General features: G+C 40.4%; 1 protein-coding gene across 1 annotated transcript; it reads left to right on the top strand.

The window, feature by feature from the left end:
* Positions 1–23,523, top strand: SPMIP4 (sperm microtubule inner protein 4; the record flags this gene model as incomplete). Its single annotated transcript, XM_082499156.1, has 9 exons — positions 1–134; positions 6,261–6,437; positions 9,354–9,425; positions 15,224–15,253; positions 16,348–16,532; positions 18,755–18,843; positions 20,251–20,425; positions 20,636–20,727; positions 22,693–23,523. 9 exons carry the CDS (start codon positions 1–3, stop codon positions 23,521–23,523), a joined length of 1,785 nt encoding a protein of 594 aa, XP_082355282.1.

Below are 23,523 nucleotides of genomic sequence, written 5' to 3'. Positions count from 1 at the left end.
ATGATGCTGCTGCATGACCTGCCTTGCTGCTATAGAGAAATTGAGGGAACTGAAATCCTATCAAGAACCTTTGAGACCAATGAGGTACTAACTCCACTTCAAATTCCTTCTTGTCCAACTGTCTCACAAAACAGGTAAGAACAAAACTCAAAAAGGTAAATGATTCCATTAAAAGTATTTGATATCCACTTCCTATTACCAAAAGTATTTTCTAATATGTTTTTCTGTCAAGACACATTTTTCTTTTTGTTTTATGAAACAAAATGTTTTCTACTTTGTGCAATAGTCTGTCGGTTACCTGGGAAATATGTTGATTCCACCTGAAAAGAAGACTGCTAAAATACATTATACTGTGGCTGTAGGGCTCAAAATCTCATGAAATAACTTTCATAAAGAATAAAAACAACACATATATTGTATTTCTAATTTGGAACAGATTAGCATATCTCACAAAACAATCACCAATATTTATCATGTTATTCTTTGATCTACTCCTGTTTTGAACCTTTTTTTTTCTAGATTACAGGTTGATCTAGAATTACTGAGATAAACTTTAAAATTAAAATTAAAATTACAGGAAGCCTGCATTTTGCTTTCATAATCATCAGTGTGTAATCAGGAAGCTTCAGGAATCAATGCATTTTTGCTATAATTTACAGGTCCAATTATACTGTTACCTAGGGGACAGGATATGGCAGAATTCCTGCAGTTTTTAAAGTTCTGGAAAGCTGAACCTCCATGCTGCTCAGTACTCATGACAATTTTTTTTCTTTATCTAAATTTCTATTGTTTACATACATAACAGATTCCAGACTTCCTCAAGTCTCCCAGTGTTCTTTCACGTGAGATTTTATCTCTTCTGTTAGTAAAATCAATTCTTGGTTTCCATCTTACTGACAGCCTTCTGATTTACTACCACTGCTAACTTCTTCCATTATTTGTAATGTCTCATATCCAACATCTGAATTCCAGTCAGAGTATTTTGATATTACTGGATTATCACACTTGTCAAACTGTGTCTTGATGCCTCCCACTTACATCTCTTCCCTGAGGCAAGGTTTTTTTTGTATTCCTTGCATTACAGGAATTTGGGTGAATTTCCATCTGAACTGTTTTAACTATTGACAGACTGAAAGTTTACTGCATTATAGGCCTGATCTAAATTTTACTGAATGTACAGGAAACATTCATGTTGGCTGCACAGGATACCCAGCAAAAGGAAAAATTAAGCTCAGAATGGGCCGCAATGTCAGGATCTAAATGCACCAGAAAAGCATTTTTCAGATGACAACTATGTTAGACCCAACACTGAAACACAAACAAGAAATAAGCATGGCCAGGTTGCAACATTTCTTTTCTCTGGAAAATCTGTATTGTAATACAGACAGTAAGTTGCATTTTTCTGCTAACATAAATGCACGCTCACAGGAACTGACCACTTTATACCTCAAAAGGTGACGGCATGTTTTACAATATCATACATGTTTTTTAAATGGTGCATTTTTTTCTAGTCACATAATTACAAGCAAACAAATAAAGAGAACACAGTTGTTCTCAGCTTTTAAAAATATTGCATCCACGAATTTTATTACATTATCATCTTGAACTAGAGTATTTGTTACCAATATTTGGTAAGGCTGAGAGACTTGGGCCTTTTTAGTCTAGAGAAAAGAAGACTGAGGGGGGATCTTATTAATGCTTATAAATACTGAAAGGGAGGGTGCCAGGGGGATCGGAACAGTCTTTTTTCAGTGGTGCCCAGTGATAGGACAAGAAGTAACAGGCACAAACTTGAACATAGAAAGTTTAATCTTAACCTGAGGAGGAACTTCTTTACTTTGAGGGTGGCAGAGCACTGGCACAGGCTGCCCAGAGAGGTTGTGGAGTCTCCCCCTCTGGAGATATTCAAAACCCGCCTGGACGCCGTTCTGTGCAACCTGCTGTAGGTGACCCTGCTCTGGCCCAAGGGGTTGGACTAGATGATCTCTAGAGGTCCCTTCCAACCCTGACCATTCTGTGATTCTGTGATTTGCATTGATAAACAGTACCCATGAGTAACCAGAGGCACATAGGTGTATTTGTATAATGCGAGGTTATATATACGCAAAGAAGGTACCCTACGGATTTTACCCTATGATCAGATAGTCAGATTCAGTGTTGATATACTAAGATGATGTATATAATTGTCTGTTTATTGGGCAAGAATTAATTTTTTAAAAGTTCAGCCATTCCTACCCCCTAAAAAATTCACTGAATTCCAAATCAGTACGTTGCTCAGTGACTATGTCTATGCTGGCAAGTATTGTGGACTACAGGAGAAGATGTGTAGAGTGAAACAGTTGGTGCCGAGGCTCTGAGGTTGCGAAAACATGCATTTCAGGTGTTCTTTATTTTGTATCACTTAGAATCATAGAATCATAGAATTGCTGAGGTTGGAAGGGACCTTTAAGATCATCAAGTCCAACCATTAACCTACCCTGACAAAACCACTTCTAAACCATGTCCCCAAGTACCACGTCTACCCTTTTGTTAAACACCTCCAGGGATGGTGAATCCACCACCTCCCTGGGCAGCCTATTCCAATGTTTAATAACCCTTTCAGTGAAAAAATTTTTCCTAATATCTAATCTAAACCTCGTCTGACATAACTTGAACCCATTTCCTCTTGTCCTATCACTTGTCACCAGGGAGAAGAGGTCAGCCCCCACCTCTCTACAACCTCCTTTCAGGTATTTGTAGAGGGTGATAAGGTCTCCCGTCAGCCTCCTCTTCTCCAGGCTAAACAACCCTAGTTCCCTCAGTCATTCCTCATAAGACTTGTCCTCCAGACCCCTCACCAGCTTTATAGCCCTTCTCTGGACATGCTCCAACACCTCAATGTCCTTCTTGTAGTGAGGGGCCCAAAACTGAATGCAGTACTCAAGGTGGGGCCTCACCAGTGCCGAGTACAGGGGGATGATTACTTCCCCAGTTCTGCTCGCCACACTATTCCTGATACAGGCCAGGATGCTGTTGGCCTTCTTGGCCACCTGGGCACACTGCTGGCTTGTATTCAGCCAGCCGTCCAGCAACACCTCCAGGTCCTTTTCTGCTGGGCAGCTTTCAAGCCAGTCTGCCCCAAGCTTGTAGCATTTCTAGTGTGATTCTAGGGACTGAAGGTCCATTTGTGGCTGTGGTGCCCTCCTGGTGCATTCTTGGAGCACATCTTCCAGTTAATTTCATCAAGAAGGAACACAGTACGCATACTGCAAGTCCAAGGCAGTGCAAAATAGAGACCATTGGGAGATTCACATCAAAAGCGCACTCCTGATCCAAATTATAATGCCACTGTGAATACACCCTATGGAACTCACACAGAGGCAGGTACTAATCCTATCCCTCTAAGAACTCTCTTTCCACAGACCTTCTGGAAGCTGTTGGCAACACACCCCCTCATATGTCTTGGCTTCATGCACTGATCAAATCAATTACTGGAGCCCTTCAGAAGCTCACAGTATAAGACACTGTATTCATGCACTCTGGTCTGAGGTCCCCACAACAAAACAAATTTGAAGGGAAAAATGTAACTAGTGAACTAATGTTCTGATCCCAGAAGGTTAGCTACCTTTTTTGGGTTTGGTTTGGGGTGTTTTTTTTTTCAGATCAAAGAGCCAAGAAGCGGGAAGTTGGCTGTCAGAATTCAGAATAAATCTACAATTGTGGAAGTTAGAAATGGTGATAGTCTCTATTAAATCATTGACTATACTTCTGAGACTCTTAAGGATTGTTCATGATACACTCTTTAAAACCTTGTTCACCCTAGCCCTCATTTGATATTCTCTGGACAGAGCCATTTTTTTTCTGTGTCCTTGAGATCTTCAATATCACTGGATTAGTATCACCTATAAATGTTTCTTTGTGAGAAGGAGACGTGGAAACATTTTAAGCCTAACAAAGTCCTGTTTGGGCAGAATGGATGATCAGACCCATGTGTGCAATGCTTCTATTTTCTGTCTAAGATAAAGTGATTGTTCTTCAACTTAGTAACCTATTGATAGCAGTCAACAGGAATGATTTATTAATGTTTCCCGTGAGAGTCAGCTTAATGAATACAAACACCACAGCCATGCAGGTGACTTGGCATCTGACTGCCTACTTTCAGAAAGGGTAAATGAGGCTTTAGACAGAACTTAAGAAATGGATGCTTGAGTTCCTTCAGAAACTGAAAAACAGGAAAGCTTTCTGATAATCTAAGGCATATCAGACTCTTATTTTGGTTCATCATACAATACACACATATTGCCCTTTGCACCCTGGCAAAATGGAGAAAGGTAACAGCATCAGGCAGCAGCAGAGTGGTGCTGAACCACGTGGAAGGAACTACATGAGAGGAGGGCACTGCACTGCCAAAAAAACCCAGAGAGAACGAAACACAATACAGAGGCACTGTCTGTGTCTTGTAGATCATGATCTCCCCCATAGTTTTCCCTAAGATCTGTTTAGATATCTAGGACTCTGCCACAGAGTCTAAAGGCACTCTGAGAAAAAGTTTTTGTAGCCATTATTTTTTCTTCCTTAAAAGTCTATACTCATAACGAAGGTCAGGATCATAATGCTCACTGAAATGCTCACAGCCACATAACAACAAGCCTATTTCCTCTCATGTTTTGGGAGATGTGGGCTCAGGGATGTTATTCTACCTTTGAATCAATGTAAGATGAAGTCAGAATTAGGGGAGCCTTACACCTGAAAAACAGCATAAGCCTGAATCTAGCTAGTACCTGTAGAGTGGCACTTTTTCCCAGTATGGTTTAATAAAAAACACCCTCTCCCTCCATCTCCAAAGTAATGATCAACACTAGCAAAGATTAATAATATCTCCACTTAAACAGGGATTTCTTCAGTGGATACCTATCGCTCCATCAGGAATCACATATCCAGAAATCTAGAGCAACACCATACTTTGGAGCACAGGGCAGAGAAACCCAAGATAATTGGGAGCAAGTTGGAATATCTGCATGATTCACCACTGGGAATCATGATTCACCACTGTGCTGTGACAGCAGTGCAGTGGCCATACCACAGTCAACAAAAGCACTCCTACTGATCTGCAGCCATGTCCGGCTGCTTCACTCATCAGTAAACAAACATCCAATATCAGAAAAGGATGGTAGTACAGATGAGGTCTAGCTAAAGCAAGAATCAGGGCCACCTGGTGATGGAAGGGCAGATAACAAACACAGACATGGATGCTGGTTCCCAACCCTTTCACCTAAACATCATTCCCTCTGGTTTCATACGAATGAAGACAGTACACCAGTAAAACATCCCAAGGGTGACCATCCCCATCACATACCAGAACAGTTCATTGCTTCCTTGATAAGGTTTTCAGAAAATCCTGGACAACTAAGTCAAATGTAAATCACTGTGGCTTTGATGAGATCATAGAATTACAGAATATCTCAAGTTCGAAGGGACCCATAAGGATTCTCGAGTCCAACTCCCTGCTCCTCGCAGGACTTATCTCCTTAACAGGAAGACAGTCGGCCATGCATGTGTTCTCCCAACTGGAAAACTGCTGCCACCCAAAAGAAAAGGAAGCTTTGAATTTTCAGTGAGTTTGGTGTCCATCTTTACAACACTGTAAACCAAAACTATGTGAGGTGAGCATGCATCTAAACACATTGAAATGCTTGATTTCACATAACACAGATGTATGGAAATGTACTGAATATTCTCAGCCACTAGCACACCGATGTGAAGTGCTTGACACAGCTTGCATTCAGTGTGAATTACAGCTACTAAACAGTAACATTTCTCTCCTCTCGAGAGATGGAGAGGGGAGGTTTGGAAAGGCACAAATAACAAATCTGAAATCAGTGAGAATTAGATGCTAAAGCTTCCATCTGTGCCATTGCATATATTTGCTGTCCATATGCCACTTATGTAGTACTGAAGGGACAGTGCAGGTATCTACGTGCTGGCAGCTGAGACTTGATTACACTGCGAGATCTACACACTGCACTTTATCTATCAGCTTCTTTCTTCCTCTCACTGATCAAAACATAATAGACTTGATTCAACCTTCATTAAGCAACTGCCAGTCACCATTGTACTTACTTCTTCTAGTGTCAGTTCACCATAACAGCATTACCCAGAACAAGACTGAGTAACTCGGAGCCAAGAAAATAAAGCCGAGTTGTCATTGTTTAAAAGATTTCAAGTAACCGTCGCTGTTGCTGCTGTCAAAGGACATTTTGGGTTTGGGTTTTTTTTTTCAGATATAAAGAGTTCAGGGAATCCTTTCACCGCTACAAGCTTCCCTGGGGAGCAGAAAGGGAGCATGGAGGAATCGCACTACCTGTATTGCCAGAAGACCACAGGGCAAAGGACAAATCTCCACGTACTTTTATTAAAGGACATCAACATTACTGTAGTGGTGTAGACTCGTGGCCAAGGTAGGCTAGACAAATACTTCTCATGGTCAAAATGTTTAAGTGATGGGTTTTTAACAAGAATAGCAACACACAGCTAAGAAGTTAGACAGCAATGTAGACCAAGACATGCAAATACCTGCATTCCAAAAATGGGCAACTTAAGCTTCTGCCTTTTTCACATTGCCCTAAATATTAATGTGGGAATATAATGGTACCCACAAATCTCTGCACAGTATTTTCACTGAAACACTTAAAGTTCCAAATGACCACATTTATTCTTTGCACATCATTTGATAATTATTTACTGCTGGCTGTTGTCCCAAACAACCTTTCTGACCTTAAAATTATCACTACTGGCCTAACTTACACTGATACTCAGCATCCACAAATCCCATAGGCATAAACATGAAAAGTCAGCACTCAGTTTTTTCAGAAGAGATCCATCTAGACAACAGATGAGGGGAAGAGCTCTGGGGTATGCATTCTGATTCAGGGATCCTTCTCCTAGCTTCTTACCACAATAAATCTCTTCTCTAGAATATATTTGGATTGGTGACATTTCCACTGAAACCAGTTCCAGTACTTCTTGTTCATCATGATGGCATTAGTAAAAAAACAAAAACAAAAACAAAAGACTAGCTGACAGATAGATAGGCAAACGATGATGCCAAATCTCTGTTGTTGAGATACTGAGGTAAGTTTCAAATCACAATTACTGACTTACAGGAAAGCTTTGAAGGCAGAACATGCTGCTGCTTAGGGCTGACTTGGAGAAGGTCAAGGACAGCCCTGCAGGCTTCCCTGGAGAATGGGAATGGAAGATGCAGACTAGGTACCTGCATGCTGTCCAAGGGTTAAAACATGACTCAAAGACTGGAAAGAGACTTTCCTGTCTGCATTATCATGAACTAGCCTCTCTGTAAAATGATCATAGAATCATAGAATATCTTGAGTTGGAAGGGACCTATAAAGATCACCAAGTCCAACTCCCTGCTCCTCACAGGACTACCTAAACTAAACAGTATGACTAAGAGCATTGTCCAGACATTCCTTGAACTCTGACAGGCTTGGTGCAGTGACAACTTCCCTTGGGAGCCTGTTCTAGTGACTGACTGCCCTCTCAAGAAAGAACCTTTTCCTCATGTCCACCCTGAACTTCCCCCAAGGCAGCTTCAATTCCACTTCCTGTGGCTGATCACCAGAGAGAGGAGAACAGCACCTCCCCCTCTGCTGCCCCTCTTGAGGAATTACAGACAATGCTGAGGTCACCCCTCAGCTTTCTCCTCTCCAAGAGGAACAAATCAATTGACCTAATAAGTCTTGCCCTCAAGTCTGTTCACCATCTTGGGTGCCCTCCTCTGGACACACTCTAATAGTTTGATGTCCTTATATTGAGGCACCCAAAACTGCAGAGTACTCGAGGTACTCGAGGGCCACACCAGACTTTATAAACCCATGTTCAGAACATCCATTTCTTGTTTGTCTTAGGCAGTAAAGTGATACTACAGAAGAGCTGTTCAGAGCATAGCCAGATGTCACAATCCTGATAATGCTATTGTAGGGACAAAATAGAGTAGCCTTTCCTCCACACTAAGTTTCTGTATTACACAGATTAGCTTCTAGGTAAGTAGCAGAGCTACAGTATCCTCAATGGCACCAACTTCGCTGATCTCAGTGAAACCTACAAGAGATACAGGCTGGAAATTAATTAGGAATTTACTCTAGCGCGAACAATTATAGAGGAGAAAGCTGAAGTGGGCAAGATGCAAATGAAGTATTTTCATGGCTGTGCCTCTGATATCACTGGCACAAATTTCAGCAGGGGAAGTATGAGAAGCCTAAATAAATATGTTCATATCACAGCCTTGCATGAGAGCTGGAAGGCGAGGTCTGACCATAGATGCCCGCATTGCTCAACTGAGAGCACTCATGGCACAAAAGCACACATTACACTGGACAGTGCTAATGTGGAATAGTGCTTAAAGAAGAAAGAGAAGTCAATTCTGAACTCATGGTTAGACCCAGAGTATTGTGAGCATACTCCTTGTTGGACTGTGCTATAACCCACGAGCCTTGGCAGCCCATTGAGACAGCCATAAAAGCCAAACAAATCCCTCCTGATTCAGAATCATTTCTCTCCCTATCCTGCAGGCAACATCTCTTCTTCAGCCATGCAATTAAGGCCGCCCATTTCTTTCAGCAACAGACACTTGATTAGATCCTTTGGGTCAAGCTCAGCTTCAGCAAGGCCAGGTCAGAACTATAAGGCTATTTCTAATACCAGGAAAATCTTACTGGTTATGGCTGATTTTTTTTCCAACTGCATTTCCTTCATTTTGGCACTCTTATTTGCTCTCTTTTCTGTTGTGTTTTGTTTGGATTTTTTTTGTTTGTTTTTGTTTTGTTTTTTTTTTACCTGATGTCCCGTACTAACAACTGATTTGTTTTCCATTGCTTACACTCAAAGACAGGTATGGTGCTGTCTTCTCATCATATTCTTTTCAGTGGAAAGGACCATGCAGTTTGGCCAGATTCTGGGAGCCCATTGGCTGAAAGTGATCCCCATAATGTAGGAATAACTTAACTGCTTATGGGATCAAAAGATGGAACCTGCACCCATTCAAGGCATTCCCACAGCTCCTACAAAGTGTTAGGGGTGTGTGGTGAGGGGTTGTAAGGGCCAGGACTTCAGAGAGGGAAACACTCAGTGTTCTCAGGAACTTTGGATTCAGGCATGGGTGCTCAGCACCTCTCAAAATCGAGCCCTGCAGGACTTAGATTTTGAAACTGAGGATAGATTTTCACACCAGCAACATCTACAAGTTTTGATATTAAGGCTTATCTAAAAAAATCAAGACAAAAACATATCAATTGATTTGGATTTTTATAAGCAAATAGAGCATAAGGTGTCTACATTTATGATTTCTCTTTGCACAGAGGCCTCCCCACTGAGCAGCACTGTGATATCACCCAGCTGAAAAACAGTGATATGTATATGAATGATGAACTGTAAGTTTAAACTGTGCGTTAACCAGATTGTGAGTTTAGTGAATATAACAGCAAACTGAATATTCATTCCACTCTGGTGATATTATGCACATATGATATGAAATGCAGATATGCTATGAAATCTGAAGGGCCGTTGCTAGTAACAAAGGAGAGCAAACGCAGTTGGGAAGGAAATTCACAATATGGCATTGTACTCCCTCAACAAGGGTCTTTGAGTTTGCTTTACAGGTTGTCCATATTTATCAACTTGTAATACTCAAAAATATTAGCCTTTCTACCAGTTAGAATCCAGATTCAACTGAAGTAACTGAAATAACCATGACATCATGTGTATTTTAGTCCATTTTTCTGGTGTATATATATAAATTTATATATATATTTTGGAGGAGGCTTGGCAAGGATTATTTTTCTCACTGCTGGTGTTCAAGACATACCAACCAGATCGAGTGAATTTGGATGCTGCAATCCAACGTTTTGCCACTTGATGGCAACAGCAAAACGCTTAAATTTGATCAAACTACCAAGATTTTAGATTAAGGTAATTTAAAGTGTAAATGTAAATTCTTCAAAAGCAGAAAGTGAACAAGTTACACCTCTCATGTTAGCACTGATAACTAGAACATATTAGAAACCTGAGAATAATTCTGTGACAATTTCTCAGTTATCTTTATAGGGCTGTGAGGCGCATTGTTTGAGCCCACCACTCTCCCTTTAGCCTCTCTGCACATGAAGTACCTGCTCCCTATTTTGTGTAAACTCAGACACTGTAGAAAAGCAGGAGAGCTAATTGTAAAAAGGCCACAGAAGCTACACAAAGAACCCTGCAACCCTGCTTTTTGTAATCCACTGCTTTTTGTAGGCTTCTCTCTTTATTACCTCATTAGAGTATGCAGCACAAGCAGAAGTGAGTGTGGTTACCTACAAGAGCGTACAAGCCGAAATTCCTTTTTACTGGGACAGCTTATGGCCTTTGACCAGCAATGAGCATTAGAGGCATTGGCTGTACCGCCTCTGCAGAATTTGATTACAAGCTACAAGGAAGTACCAAGTTTCCCTGCAAGTTTCTTCTCTAAGTTCGCTAAGCACTAAGTGACAAGAACTGGCCTGTGCACTTTTGTAAGATAATGGAGCACTTTTAAAGTTGTTTTAAAACCAACATCCATGCAAAGTGGGCACTCTCATGTTGCACAGTCAAGATGGGTGGTTCTGTTTCATTACCTAATCTGTCCCCAAGAAAACTCCCCTGACTGCAGTGGAATGATGCTGGGAAACAATTTGGTCCGCTGTGACTTGCTAGTCAAATAAGTGTCCTGTCATGTGACATTTATATTGGTCTCCCTGAAACAGCAGAAACACAGGCAAATTATGGAGTAAAATTAAAAACTGCACTTCGCATGGTTAGGATGCCAGCTGTGTTTTCAGTGTTTTTCAGCTGTGTTTTTCCTAGGCTGGCCAACCTCAAATGCTTCTTGGTTAAGGATGTTCTGGGACCCATTCGCTTTGTAGCAAGAGCGTTCCTCATGCCAGTTGCTCACCAGAATGGATCATCCATGTACACAGGCTGAGGTAGAGATCACAACACCTTTAAGGGATTTGCTTCCTTAAGAGGAAGCAACCAGGGACTGCTGTGACTCTATGCCTTTGTGGTAGCTGTATAAGGAGGAAGGAGGTTTTACAGAGGAGTAGATCAAACTCTGCCCCTGTACATACTGAAAAGTACACAACCTTGGACTCTGAATATTTGATCAACAGCACATTGATATACTTCTCCATTATTTTGCACTCACATCTTAACCTGAAACATGCTGGGTCTCTAAAAATATTTTATTGTCTACGCTTTGCCCTAGTTTGAGCATTTTCTTTTCCTGTAAGATTGTATTTTCTCGGTCTTTGAAAGACTTTTAAATTGAAGGAAAGAATATACCCTTTAAAACAAAAAGTGAAACACATAAAAAAAATCTCCCACATTCATAGTCCAAGGTCTTTCAGAGCAAATACTCTTCCTGCTGTCAGGGAGTATTAAGTGGTGACAGCCACATGGAACCTTTCATGAAAAATACCCTCTGAGCGGTGCTCTGCAGGCCTACCGGGGAGCTATTAACACTCAGTTTATTTACCTTATAGCCTGTGAGGGCTCCTTTGAGCCATTACTGTCTTTTGCGGGAAATGGATTACCAGGCATTTGCAGTAACTCTGTACACTTTCATGGGACAACTATGCCTTTGCCTTAAGTATGCACACTGTGTATCCTTATGCAGTTTTGCACTAGAATGAATCACTGGGGTTGTGCAGACGTGCTTTTGTAAGTGCATTAGCAGTGGGTCATGCACATGTACTCTCCCCATCAAATGCACTAGAGAAAAGTGGTTGCCTCCTCCCATCTAAACATGTAAGCAGTCCTCAAGTTCACACCAAACAAGACTGCAAAATCCCCAAAGATCTTGAAAAACACCCTTCAGCTATTGCCAAGAACCCTAGTTATACACACACATGCTCTACATCAGGCTACAACATTTGCAGTTGTCCTTCCAAAGACAAGGGACACCAATGAGGTTTTCAGTGTGTTGTTACAGCACAGAATGAATGAAAACTGGCTTTTTTCCGTGTGGGTTTTAATCTGCTTTCACTGTTTATCATGCCACACAGCACTCCCATTCCTCTGGTTGTCCCCCAGCTCCCCATCCCCTGGTAGTTCCCTGACCTGCAGCTCCTTGGCCGAGCAGGTTTTAAGGTTAGGCAGATAAGTGATTGCCTCCCTTTGAAAGAACAAAGGGCTGCAGGGAAAGCCAATTTACACATGTGAAACATTTTATTCTCCAGTCATAACTTCCTTCCTATTAAAACTGGTAAGAGTGATAAATCTTATTCTCTTAATAATTTACTGAGTACATGGGAAATTAACAGGAAAGAGCAGCAAAAAAGTTCTCTGGCCTGATCTAGAAAAGAAGCTGAAGGTCATGAGGGTCCCCACACTGTGTCACTCTGAGGCCAACATCATACCTGAAAGAAGAAACAGAGCCTTCAGAAGCCTCCTACCATGTGTCAGAGAGTAGAAAAATGGTGGGAAGTGGGAGCTCCTCATGAAGGTCACTCAGGTTCCAATGTGTCTCGTACTACCATTACTGAACAAGTGTGACCCTGCACCGAGTGCTCGGCACTACATCAGGAAGGGAGCTGCAGAACTACTGCAGGCGAAGCTAGTGTTCCCATAAGGATACTTTCTCTCACATTAAACTTGGTTTATGCCTATTTTATCAAGATGTGTTTGATGAGTGACCACAATACACTCATTGCTAGGGAAATGGGATGGTGTCCATCTGGACCACTGCCTGGATTTGTTCTGGGGCTTTCCAAACTGGGAGCATAAGACCCTCTAGCTCAAGTCTGACTTCTTTTCAAGAGACTGATAGACTCCATATCCTCTGTGGACTGAACATAAAGGGGCAGATAACATAATACTTAGCAACTGTTTATTGCATGATATTGGCAGGCTCCAGCAAAAGTCTACTAGAACTCTAGTTGAAAGCATCTCAGTGTCAAATTTGGAAAAGTTGTTATTCCTTTCTTCCTTTTCAGCCAGAGCTCTACTCTTCTATACATTCTGGGTGACTTCAGGCTTGATTACTCAGTTTGAGTTTTAAAAATACAGGGAACACTCTAAACACCTTTGAAAATGCAAAGTTTTGCTGGCTGTTACAACCTGACCTCACAAAGCTTTTCTAAATCATGGCAAAGTCATGAAAATGCATATTCATCCTTATTTTATCGCTGCCTTAAGTTTAGATGTTATAATAAAAAGTGCTCTACAAAGTCACTAAGTAGTTCTGCCATGCCAGAGCACATAGCAGACACTGTCCTTATTTTTGCATATTTGTATCAGGAATATGTCCAGTGAATGCAATGAAGAATGTAAAAATTCACATTGTAACACAATGGAATAGAATAGAAATTGAAAACACTTCTTAGTGTTTATTACAATTGTAATAATGAATTTGGTACATGTGGTGTTACAATATTACAATTGTAAGATACTATATTGTACAATTGTAGCACCATGTGAATTGATAATAAACACTAAGAAGTATTTTCCTTCATGTCTACAGCACCAGTAGAAGTACAGCACCAGTTCTAACTGTAGAAACGGAAAATCAATTAGAATTACCTGTGGAAGAAACTTTTAAAGATTGCTGGTCTATAAGCATGGCTGTTTCTGTAAAAGCTTTCCATTTTCAAGACAGACACAAAGTTCGAATCAGAATCCTAGGTCGTTATAAATGTAACAATGTACAAATGGTTGTCAGAATCCAACACTTTGACTAAGTCCTGTTATCATCATACAGTAAAAGTAGATCTCTGAGGCATGAGTTATGCTGGCATGGTAATTTGTGAGATCTCACGCCTCATGTTGATTGCACTGAGACCCATGGCTTCACAGCACAGATTTCACAATGAAGTGCACAACTTCTGCATGTTGCATCAGAACATGGCAACAAAATTGATCTGGCACTTCAAGTGTATCTTCAAAACACCCATGCCAGTATGGAAAGAAAGCATAGGACAGTATTTAAATTCTTTGAGCAAGGGGGCGTATTTCCTCTTTGTAACTGTGCAACACCTATTTTTATGGACACTAATTCAAAGATTGAGTGGTCAAGTTGCAGCTCTTGAATTACAGGTGACTTGAACATAGATCTTGAGTGCAGCTCCCATGCCACAGCTATGTCATTAACCAAGCTACTGAGTAATTCCCAGCTGTGGGAGGAACAGAGTTCTTAGAGGAACTGCCAAGGCTGAAATGACAGAGTCTGTGTGGGGCCCATTAACATCCTTCATGGATCTGTCCTCAAACTGAGCAAGAGAAGGAGCCCTGAGAAGTTATCAACATCTCCTGTTTGGGAATGAATCTGGGACATCCCTCTCCTCACTGAGAAAAACAAGGGGCTTTGGCAATATGAAGATTTTGGTATACGGCTTGTAAACTGTGATCACTGTAAAAATAATAAAGCTTAAAAAAAAAACAAACTATCATCACACAACCTCTCCTACCCATATGCAGTAAAGACCCTTTTAAGCAAGACCTCGTAATTAAGCCTTCCTCATGAAATATATGAGATTTTGGAGCTCCAGGTGAACCACTTAGATTAGTCCAGTAACTTTGTCTTTCAGGCATTTTTTTATTATTATTTTTTCATCATACCACAATGAACCATTAAGCAAATTAATTAATTTTTTTTAATCTTAGACATTTTTCTGACTTGGTACCATTGACAAGAGACTCTTAGCTAGCCTCGGTGATTAAATTCTTGCCCTTTAAAGTTCGTGTTTTCTTTTGACTGCTATTTTAAAATCTATTTAAAGCATAAAGTAAGTCTCCATGGCAAAATATAAATAATTTATCCCCATGGAATGAATAAGTATTCTCTCTGCAAGTAGAAATGGGATATGTTTTCTGTTTGCATTACTGATAAAAGGATTTCTTTTTACTAAGCACATACCATTGTTAATTAATATAGAGCTTATTACCCAAAAGCATAAGAGGATAGATTTTTCCCTTGCTCCTTTTAAAAAGACATTGTGCACATCACTTGTTCCCGGTGCCTTTTCAGTGTTTGGCACCTGGCAACATATAACATTCCTCATGGAATGAGTGGTACCAGTAAGAATATTGTCTGTACTGCTTACATATTGATTTGTCCCTAATGTATATTGATTGCACTGATTCAGATAAAATCTGGGAGGTGCAAGTGAACGTGGGTCACTTCAGGTAACTTATCTATTATTTTTCTTCTCTATTATAGGCTTCGTAAACCACCAGACAGTTTGGCTAAGTAAGTACATTTCACCTATATTATGTCTTATTTTTCCTTAATGAAATAAAAAGTCAAGTTGTTCTTCTTACAGCTGTAATTGCACAGGGCAGGTTCCTTGGCAATAAGAAGCAGCAACTCAAATAGCTAAAAAAACTCTCAAATGAAGAATGTAATGATAGGTTTATCAGGTTAGTAGTGTTTGCCTGGCACACTCACACTCCTAACAAATACTCATCTTGCCGACTTCCCTATGGGCTAATTGGGTTTTCTCGGCTGTGTTGTTCATGGCCTCTTTACTTAATGTGAATTGAAGGGCTTTAGACCATCTACCAAGCACAGCTAAGGGATCTAAAGTATGTATAAAGCAGATTTATGAGAGAGAAGCCTCAGAAAAGCCCAGCCTGGTAAGACATCTCATTACGTCATGATGCACAGCCTCAGGAATGCAATGAATCTGGCTCCTGTATAAGACTGTGACTTTACTTTATAAAGCAATTGGAGAAAGGCACTTGCTCTCAGTAAGCTGCTGTATGTAGTTGTGGTAAAGTTTAGAAGAATCCAAACAGGTTGCTAGTCTCTCTTACTGGAATAAATCGCTGGTTTCATTTTCCTCAGAAGATTTCAGGATTCCCCTGATTTTAATAAGTTTTTAAATTATTCTATCACGAAAAACTGAAAGCTGAAAAGAACAGCCACAGGAACATTGACACTTCATGAAATCCCATAAAACTCTCCAGTTTAGCTTTATCCTCCTTCCTCCCAGAAATAAACGTCTGCTTAGAGGCAAATTTTGATTTCACAAGCAACAAACTCACTTACTATTAATTGAAGCTGTGCAAGAATCAGAAGTCCACCTTTTCCTTCCGTTAAGCCACATAAAAGTAAATATGAACTGGTATGACTGATTATGTACAAAAGCTGCAAGGGAATCATCATTGTGAATTCTTTGCAGGGTGCAAGCAAGAGGGAAATAAAGAACTAAGATACCGCCTTTCCGATTCTCACATCTCTCCCAGTTCTTGAAAAGTGTTATATTTAATGGTAAAACTCTGTGAAATGGAATAAGGAATTTTTTTTCTGTCTTTCTTCCTGACAACTCAAACCAACCCAAGACCACTGTGCCTGCCATTTCCCACCTCTCATCCCTACCAGACACACATCTCTAGGCATGCCATGTTCCCAAACTTCAGATCACCTGAGGATCAAGACACCGGAATTGATGCAAGCAGTCATCAGCCTTTTCATCCCAATATCCCTACCAAGCCTTTTGATGCAGTTGTTCTGAGGAAGACCAGAGGTAAGACAGTACTCTGTTGGTTTACTGTTTATTCTTGAAACTTACTTACTACTGAAGTCATACTCTTTTCTACTGAAGCTTAACAGAGCCATAATCTGAATATATCAGTGGTCAAGTTAAGCATTTTGGTTTAAATTAGAGTTCTATGTGCTGATAGTTGCAGTCTCCATGGAGGATACTTCAGCACTGAGAATGATGAATAAAGCCAACTCACATGAACATCTTGTAGCGTCAGAAGCCAACAGGGCTATTAACATAGCTGCTAATCCCTACAATAGAAAGATGGATCATTTAGGGTATCATTCTGTTAGACAAATAATTCTTCACTGTCCAATACAGTGGAAGAGAAAGGGGAAAAAAAAGCACCAGTGGGATCAAAAGCTAGCAATTTGGGAGCCAAAGTAATGCCTACCATACCTTTGCTGAGGACAATAGAGGTACCCCTGAAATGAGAGCTGAATGATTTAAAACATCTAATCACTACAATCACTACACAGATGGTAGAACAAGGTCCAGGGAGAAAAAGCAAGTCTTCTTATCCCTTATGAAGACTGAGATGAAGCCCTAGAGATTCATTATTTACAGAACACCATGTAAGCCATCATGAGGTGTTTGGTTTTAAACCCAGCAGCATTTTACCCCAAGAATGTTTTATATAAAATATTGGAGGAAAAGGGCATGAAATTTTTGTTCTTATTCTGCTTTTCCCTGGAGACGTTCTACTACATTGGGATTTTGACAGGTACTTTGTTTCAGAAGACTTTAGAGATCACCTGTGTGAACTGACGAGGAGACCTTGGCAGCTGCTGACCACACAGGGTTATGGGGAATTTGGGACAGGAAAAAGCCAGCACGTCTTTGTGCCATGGCAGTGCTTGCCAGGAAGGGTTTGGCAATAATTGCATGAAACAGAAAAAGCATATGCTGGCACGGGTAAGAAGCTTTTCAGTAGAGTAAAAGCTGATAATGTTACATAGGAGGTCCACTTGCATTAATTAGCTGCCATTCCCAGTCATCGGCACAGTGATGTACAGTTACGTATATAATTTTGTACATGAGCCATTTTTAGTGGACTGTTTGTCCATCCAACCCCAAAATCTTCCCAAAGAATACGTAATGCTAGGAGTAATCACTTTTAGTCAGTTTTCGTTGATCATTGGTCAATTTAAGAAACATTTGTAGAGGTGGGCTTACAAAGCCTATTTTTGCTCAACAGGAGGTCCATCGGAGGCCAAGGCCTACTTCCAGCAAAGCTTAGCAGGTTCAGAATTACTATCTAACAGCAGCTAACACTGGTACTTAGAAAGTACTTTAACTTCTTTTGCTGTTCCCTCCACATGGTTTGACTTCCTCTGAGATCAGAACACTCCACTTCTCAGTGACTGAAGGAGAAATCTCTGGTTAAGTACAGATAACCCAGACCACGCTCAGGTGACTTTTACCACTGGAAGGCTGGATTTAAAAGCTTTGTGCATTTTATACATCTCACCTTTATAAAACTCAGAGTAGCTATTCTGTAGTTAATGCTGACAGCATCATTGTGAGGTAAGCAGAGAAACTGAGGCAGAAAAACTGGAGAGAAAAAGCAGTGATAGAACCAGGGTTGGAAATTAAGCTCTCCAAGCATGCGCTGCAGTTTCATTTTTATAAGACATCTATTAGCACTCAGTTATTCCTCTGATGGTGACCTTATGAGTACAGTCAGCTTCACAATTCATGTTTGTTGTTCCTTTTTGTAAAAATCATGCACAGAAAATGTAGTAAGTGTCTTCCCTGTTGGTGGGTGAATCAAACCAGAGCTCCTGAAATTGGCCATGGGCCATGGGCTTTCTACAGAGGCAGCTTTATCTAGTATAAGATCTGGTCCTCAGCTGTTTGTCACCACCTCTCTTGCCTGAGACAACTAGTCTTGCAGGTCTGGTGGTGCAGATAATGACATTGAGTGCTTTCAAAAAGACAGCTGGGTTAACTTATGCTGGGTAAATGAGTGATCTGATCTATCCCTGCTGATTTTGTACCAAAAGAGTGAAGATTAGTTCTGTCTGCAGATCCATAAGGTCAGTCTCCCAAAGTAGAAGAGACATTAGCAACAGCTCACAGAAAGAACCTCTTCCACCAGCACAGCTGTCTTTATAGTGAGCATACATCTACAGCTTAAAATGCTGTTACGTCATTCTGGTCAATGATATTCCATTAGAACATGTTAAATATTTCCCCTATAGGTAATGCATATAGGCATGAAGTTGTCAGTATTCCTTCTGACTCCCAGAAGAAGGCTGTGCACTGGACAGGACAGGACATGTACTTCCAAGTATGTAGTTCATACAGAAAAGAGCAAAAAGCCCTTTCTTTTTCTTTTTCTTTTTCTTTTTCTTTTTCTTTTTCTTTTTCTTTTTCTTTTTCTTTTTCTTTTTCTTTTTCTTTTTCTTTTTCTTTTTCTTTTTCTTTTTCTTTTTCTTTTTCTTTTTTCTTTTTTCTTTTTCCTTTTCTTTTAATTAAACGTCTCTGCTTCTCTCTCATGGGAGTCATTTGTACACAGAGAGCTCCTGTACTGTTCCAAACACTTGTAGGCCATGAATTAGGCATCATGCATACAAATAGTGAAAAGCTTTAGAGACTGTTTTCAGCCATCTCAGCAATATATAAACAAGATCAGAAGCTATCAGGCTGTTCTGTTTCTGAAGTCCTTTAAGTGGTAACTAGCTCTCACAGGAGCTAACCAAGTAGCTCTGGAGATAAGAAGAACACAAAGAAAAAGCATTAATAGCTGCTGACCTTACATTTTGGGGAGGGAGCAGAGGGCTTCATTCAGAAGCCCAGATTACACTCTGCAGCCCTTCAAAGAAATGGGTTTGGGCACCAGTAGATCTTTGCTCCTCCTTACCTCTCCAGAAGTCCTGTCAACATACAGACAGGCTGGTGTATCTATTTCCATGTCGGTGTCTCTATTTCCATGTCTTTAAGAAAATAGACGTCCTCTTTGTGGACAGTCTTTGACTCCAACCTTGCCTTCCCTGGTGTAATGATGGAGGCTGGGCTGGTCCATAAAATAGAAGAGTGAATTTGTTCATCAATGATCATGTTTCTACTATTCCACAGCTTGGCTAAACATTAGTTCTCTTCCCAAAGGGATGTAGCCTGATGACAGATAAAAGTCATTAATACTGTAGGAAAAAATAGCAGTGAACAATGAAAGATACATCATTTGTAGACACACAGTCATATGGATGTGGCAAGGGAAACAATAAGCAGCAGTCCATCTTACAGTAGTCTATAACTGTACCTAAAAAAGAAAGCTTATATAGCATGTAATGTTCTGCCTAGGCGTGGCTACCATGGAAAACTTGATTCCAAGTGATTTCAAGTTATTTCGCAGTCCTGAGTAATGTGCTCTAGTAATGTGCTCTAGGCAATCCTGCTTTAGCAGGGGAGTTGGACTAGATGATCTCTAGAGGTCCCTTCCAACTCTGAAAACTCCGTGATTCCGTGATTCAATTGAGTTCAGCTGAATTTATGTACCTGTTGTATCTTCCGCTTGAGCACTAATACTGTACTGAAGATATTTTTCCACCACATTTCTATTTTATTAGCATTTACTAAACAGATAATTGGGGGAGGGGAGGGCGATGTGACACGTGTTATTTCAAACCTGTAAAATAGTCTTTTCCATCCAGCACACACAGGCCTTATACCTTACCTATTTCTTCTTATCCTTCAGCTTCCTAAGATTGCTGAAGAAAAGGGTCAAATATACTATCCAAAACCACCAAAACCAGCCACCCCTAACTCCACTTTTAAAGAGCTAGAACATAACCTCTCCTCAAGAACAACCAATATGCTACGAAACACTGAAAGGGCTCTGGGGATCACTACATACCGTCGGGACTTCACAGGTAAGCATTTTTGTTAAATTAATTTACTTGGGATAGCAATGAAAGACCACAGAGTGTTAGCCTAAACTTCTCAAAGAAATTCATTTTTTGTCATTAGTAACAAAGGCCACACAAACTGTAAATTATCTGAGGTTTTTCAGGGGGACAGTGCATTATTCTGATTTTCCTAACCACTAAAAATGTGTGACAATAAAATATGTCTCCATTAAGGAAGAGGTCCTATGAATCCCCTTATCCTGGATAACTATTACATGAAAGCAGTTGGCAAATTAACTGGAGAACTAGGTGAAGACGTGGAACTAGTAAGTATTGTGTTTACTAAGAATCTCATGCTTCCACCACAAGTAATACTGGCAAGAGTATTAGCAGATTCAGATAGCAGAATTAAGCCTTCCCTTGGATAATACTTAAGAACAGGGCAAGGCTCACTCTAAAACAGAGGCAAAAGTTCAATATACTAAGTCAGTCCTGACACAGCTGGTTGACAGAACTTCTGTAATGGATTAATCACTCGTTCAGGGGTTGCAGAGGGGAAAGTTATTGTGATTATCTGCTTATTTTTTATCTTATCATTTAAAGTTGCCACCAACACATGACAGCAATTCAAATGACCTTTTACCTTAAGAAGTACGAGTAACAGTCACTATAAAACGAGTTGGCAGCTCTCATGTGAATGGTGCAGCACTGCAGAGACTGAATCATTGGCTAGATATTCAGCTGGTGTCAATCAGGACAACTCCACTGAACTCATCAACTTACTGTCTTTATTGCACATTGTGTATTTGATAAATGACCTATCACCATTGCAGGCTATTGCCTCCTTACTAACTATACCGGTTTCAGTTTGACTGAGTTTCTGTGATTTGTCCTCCTCCATTTATGCGAGTGATTTGCCTTTCTTCCTTAACAGTACATCAGCAATATTATCAGATTCTATTTTAATGCAAAGATTTACTCTAAAGAATGTATAAAACTATATTGGAAAATTCCACGTTTATTGTCTTCAACAATTTTTTATTCTGTGTGGCCTGTATAAAAGTGAAAAGATGCTATTTGTATTACATGCTACTCAGGCAAACAAAGCACAACATGGTATATAAGCATAGCAAATCAGGTTGAGCTGCTTTTTGCTAATGCATCATTACCTGTAATGGTTTAAGCCATTCAGTGACATCTGCACATTGTCATGCAGAGTACATAAAAACATTTAATGTATTCTAACTAAGCAATTCTGCAGGTAAAACAGACTGAATGGGTTCCTGCTCACCCTTCCACGGCACTGCTGGCTTTACAGCACTTCTAGGTTCAAACTGCACAGACATACAAAAAGCAGGGCAACTAAGTAAGATGCTGTCATTTTCTTATAGTCCAAAAATGGCCCTGGGCAAAACATCCCCAAATTATCCTGCTTTTTTTCTATTGGATTAAAAACAAAAATCCAAGTACGGAAATCCCTTTCGAAACGGAATTTACAACTTTCTGATAATTGAATCCCTGTGTCTGAAATGGAAAAGCTGTCTAGCTTTTTCTCTAGTGTGATGAAAAAACAAATGTTTCACTTTATGATGATGAACACTTCAAAGAATAGTTTCAACAGCTGGTCTCTGGAAATGAAAATCCAAACTAGCAGCTTACATTAATCCAAAACTGAGCAGTTTTATTGCCCTCTGGCTTCTGAAATGTGATGGGCAGAGGCGTACCCTGGGCCACGCTGATTTATCTGAACAGCATCATTCCACTTAAGACATACACACATTAAACATCAAACACTCAGATTGTCCAGCACAGTAACTGCTGAAGTAACTGTACCTGTACAATGCGGTTTTGACTCTACAACAGTATCTGAAGCCTCAACAGTATAAATGATTAATACAGGGTAATAGTATTCGATGGGCATCCTCAGTCCCACTTGCAATAGTTCCTAAAAGAATTTAAAAATACACTAACACAAGCCATTTATACTATCATACTGGTTATGAGACCACAAACGGAAGACATGCTTATAGAAGAAAAGAAAGCACATCTATACCCATTTATATCTTGTGTGTTGGGGTGGAGCTGAATATTTTCTTTTCCAAAGCATAAAGACCAATTCTAAGATCCCTAGGTGCTAAGGCAGTAACAAATGTCTGGGCTGCTTCCCTTTGCCTGGAAGACCCCTAACAGCCATTTCACTAGTCTCAGACAACAGTCTGCTAAAATAAGCAGTCCCTGCTAAAATAGGAGACCCAGATGACAGTGTAAATCCTGCTCCTTGCTCCATATAGAAAGAAACCTTTCTGCCTGGTCTCTCACAAGTGAGACCTCTTGAAGGGCGCACTGCACGTTTACTTCAAGGTCAACGTCCCCGTGAATCAATCCTGCAAGAACAGCAGTCCTCCAGTGTTCATATGCCTCCGCCTTCAGGCAGAGTTCCTACTGCTGTAGCCAGCTACTTAGACATGATGCCAAGTAAAATAAAAACAGCATCCAGTTTAGGTCAGCAGCGTAAAGTGACAGAAAGCACAGACCAGAAATGGGATGAGAGCCAAGAGCAAACTACTCTGCCTCAGACATGCTACCAGAAAGTTCATTATCTGGATACAAGGACGGGAAAAAAGAAACTTCAGAAAATCACTGACACATTGCAAACAGAAGCATTGTACAGAGAGCAGCTTTCAGGAAGGCCTGAACTTGAATCCCTTCCAAAATCTGCATGTTCCCTTTCCTGCGAAGACTTCAGGCTCAGACATTTGGATCAAAATACGGTATGGGAAGAAAACCCAGTTAGTCTAAGTAAGCCAGGCTTACTACTGGACGTAAAGAGTGAGGAAAGCAGAATGTTATTACACAACCTTTGTCATCAAGAAGCATTTCAGTCTGCACGGAGACCAGAGGACGGGTCAAGAGAGACAGCACTGCCTGAATGGATCCCTAGCTGTGAGGTTCCCCAGCGCCAGACAGCCCTGCTGGAGCTGCAGCATTCCTTCTCTAAGACAGCAGCACAAAAATGTTTTCATGATTCCATAAGAGGAGAGACAAACGACCTCAGAGATAACATTACTGAGGGAAAGAGACACAAATTCTATGGTTTCAATGGTTTTTATTTCTTTAACTGA

This window comes from Vanellus vanellus (assembly GCF_965231255.1).
Source record: "Vanellus vanellus genome assembly, chromosome: 2".
Lineage (NCBI taxonomy): Eukaryota > Metazoa > Chordata > Aves > Charadriiformes > Charadriidae > Vanellus > Vanellus vanellus.
This window is presented reverse-complemented; position numbering and strand designations above follow the sequence as displayed.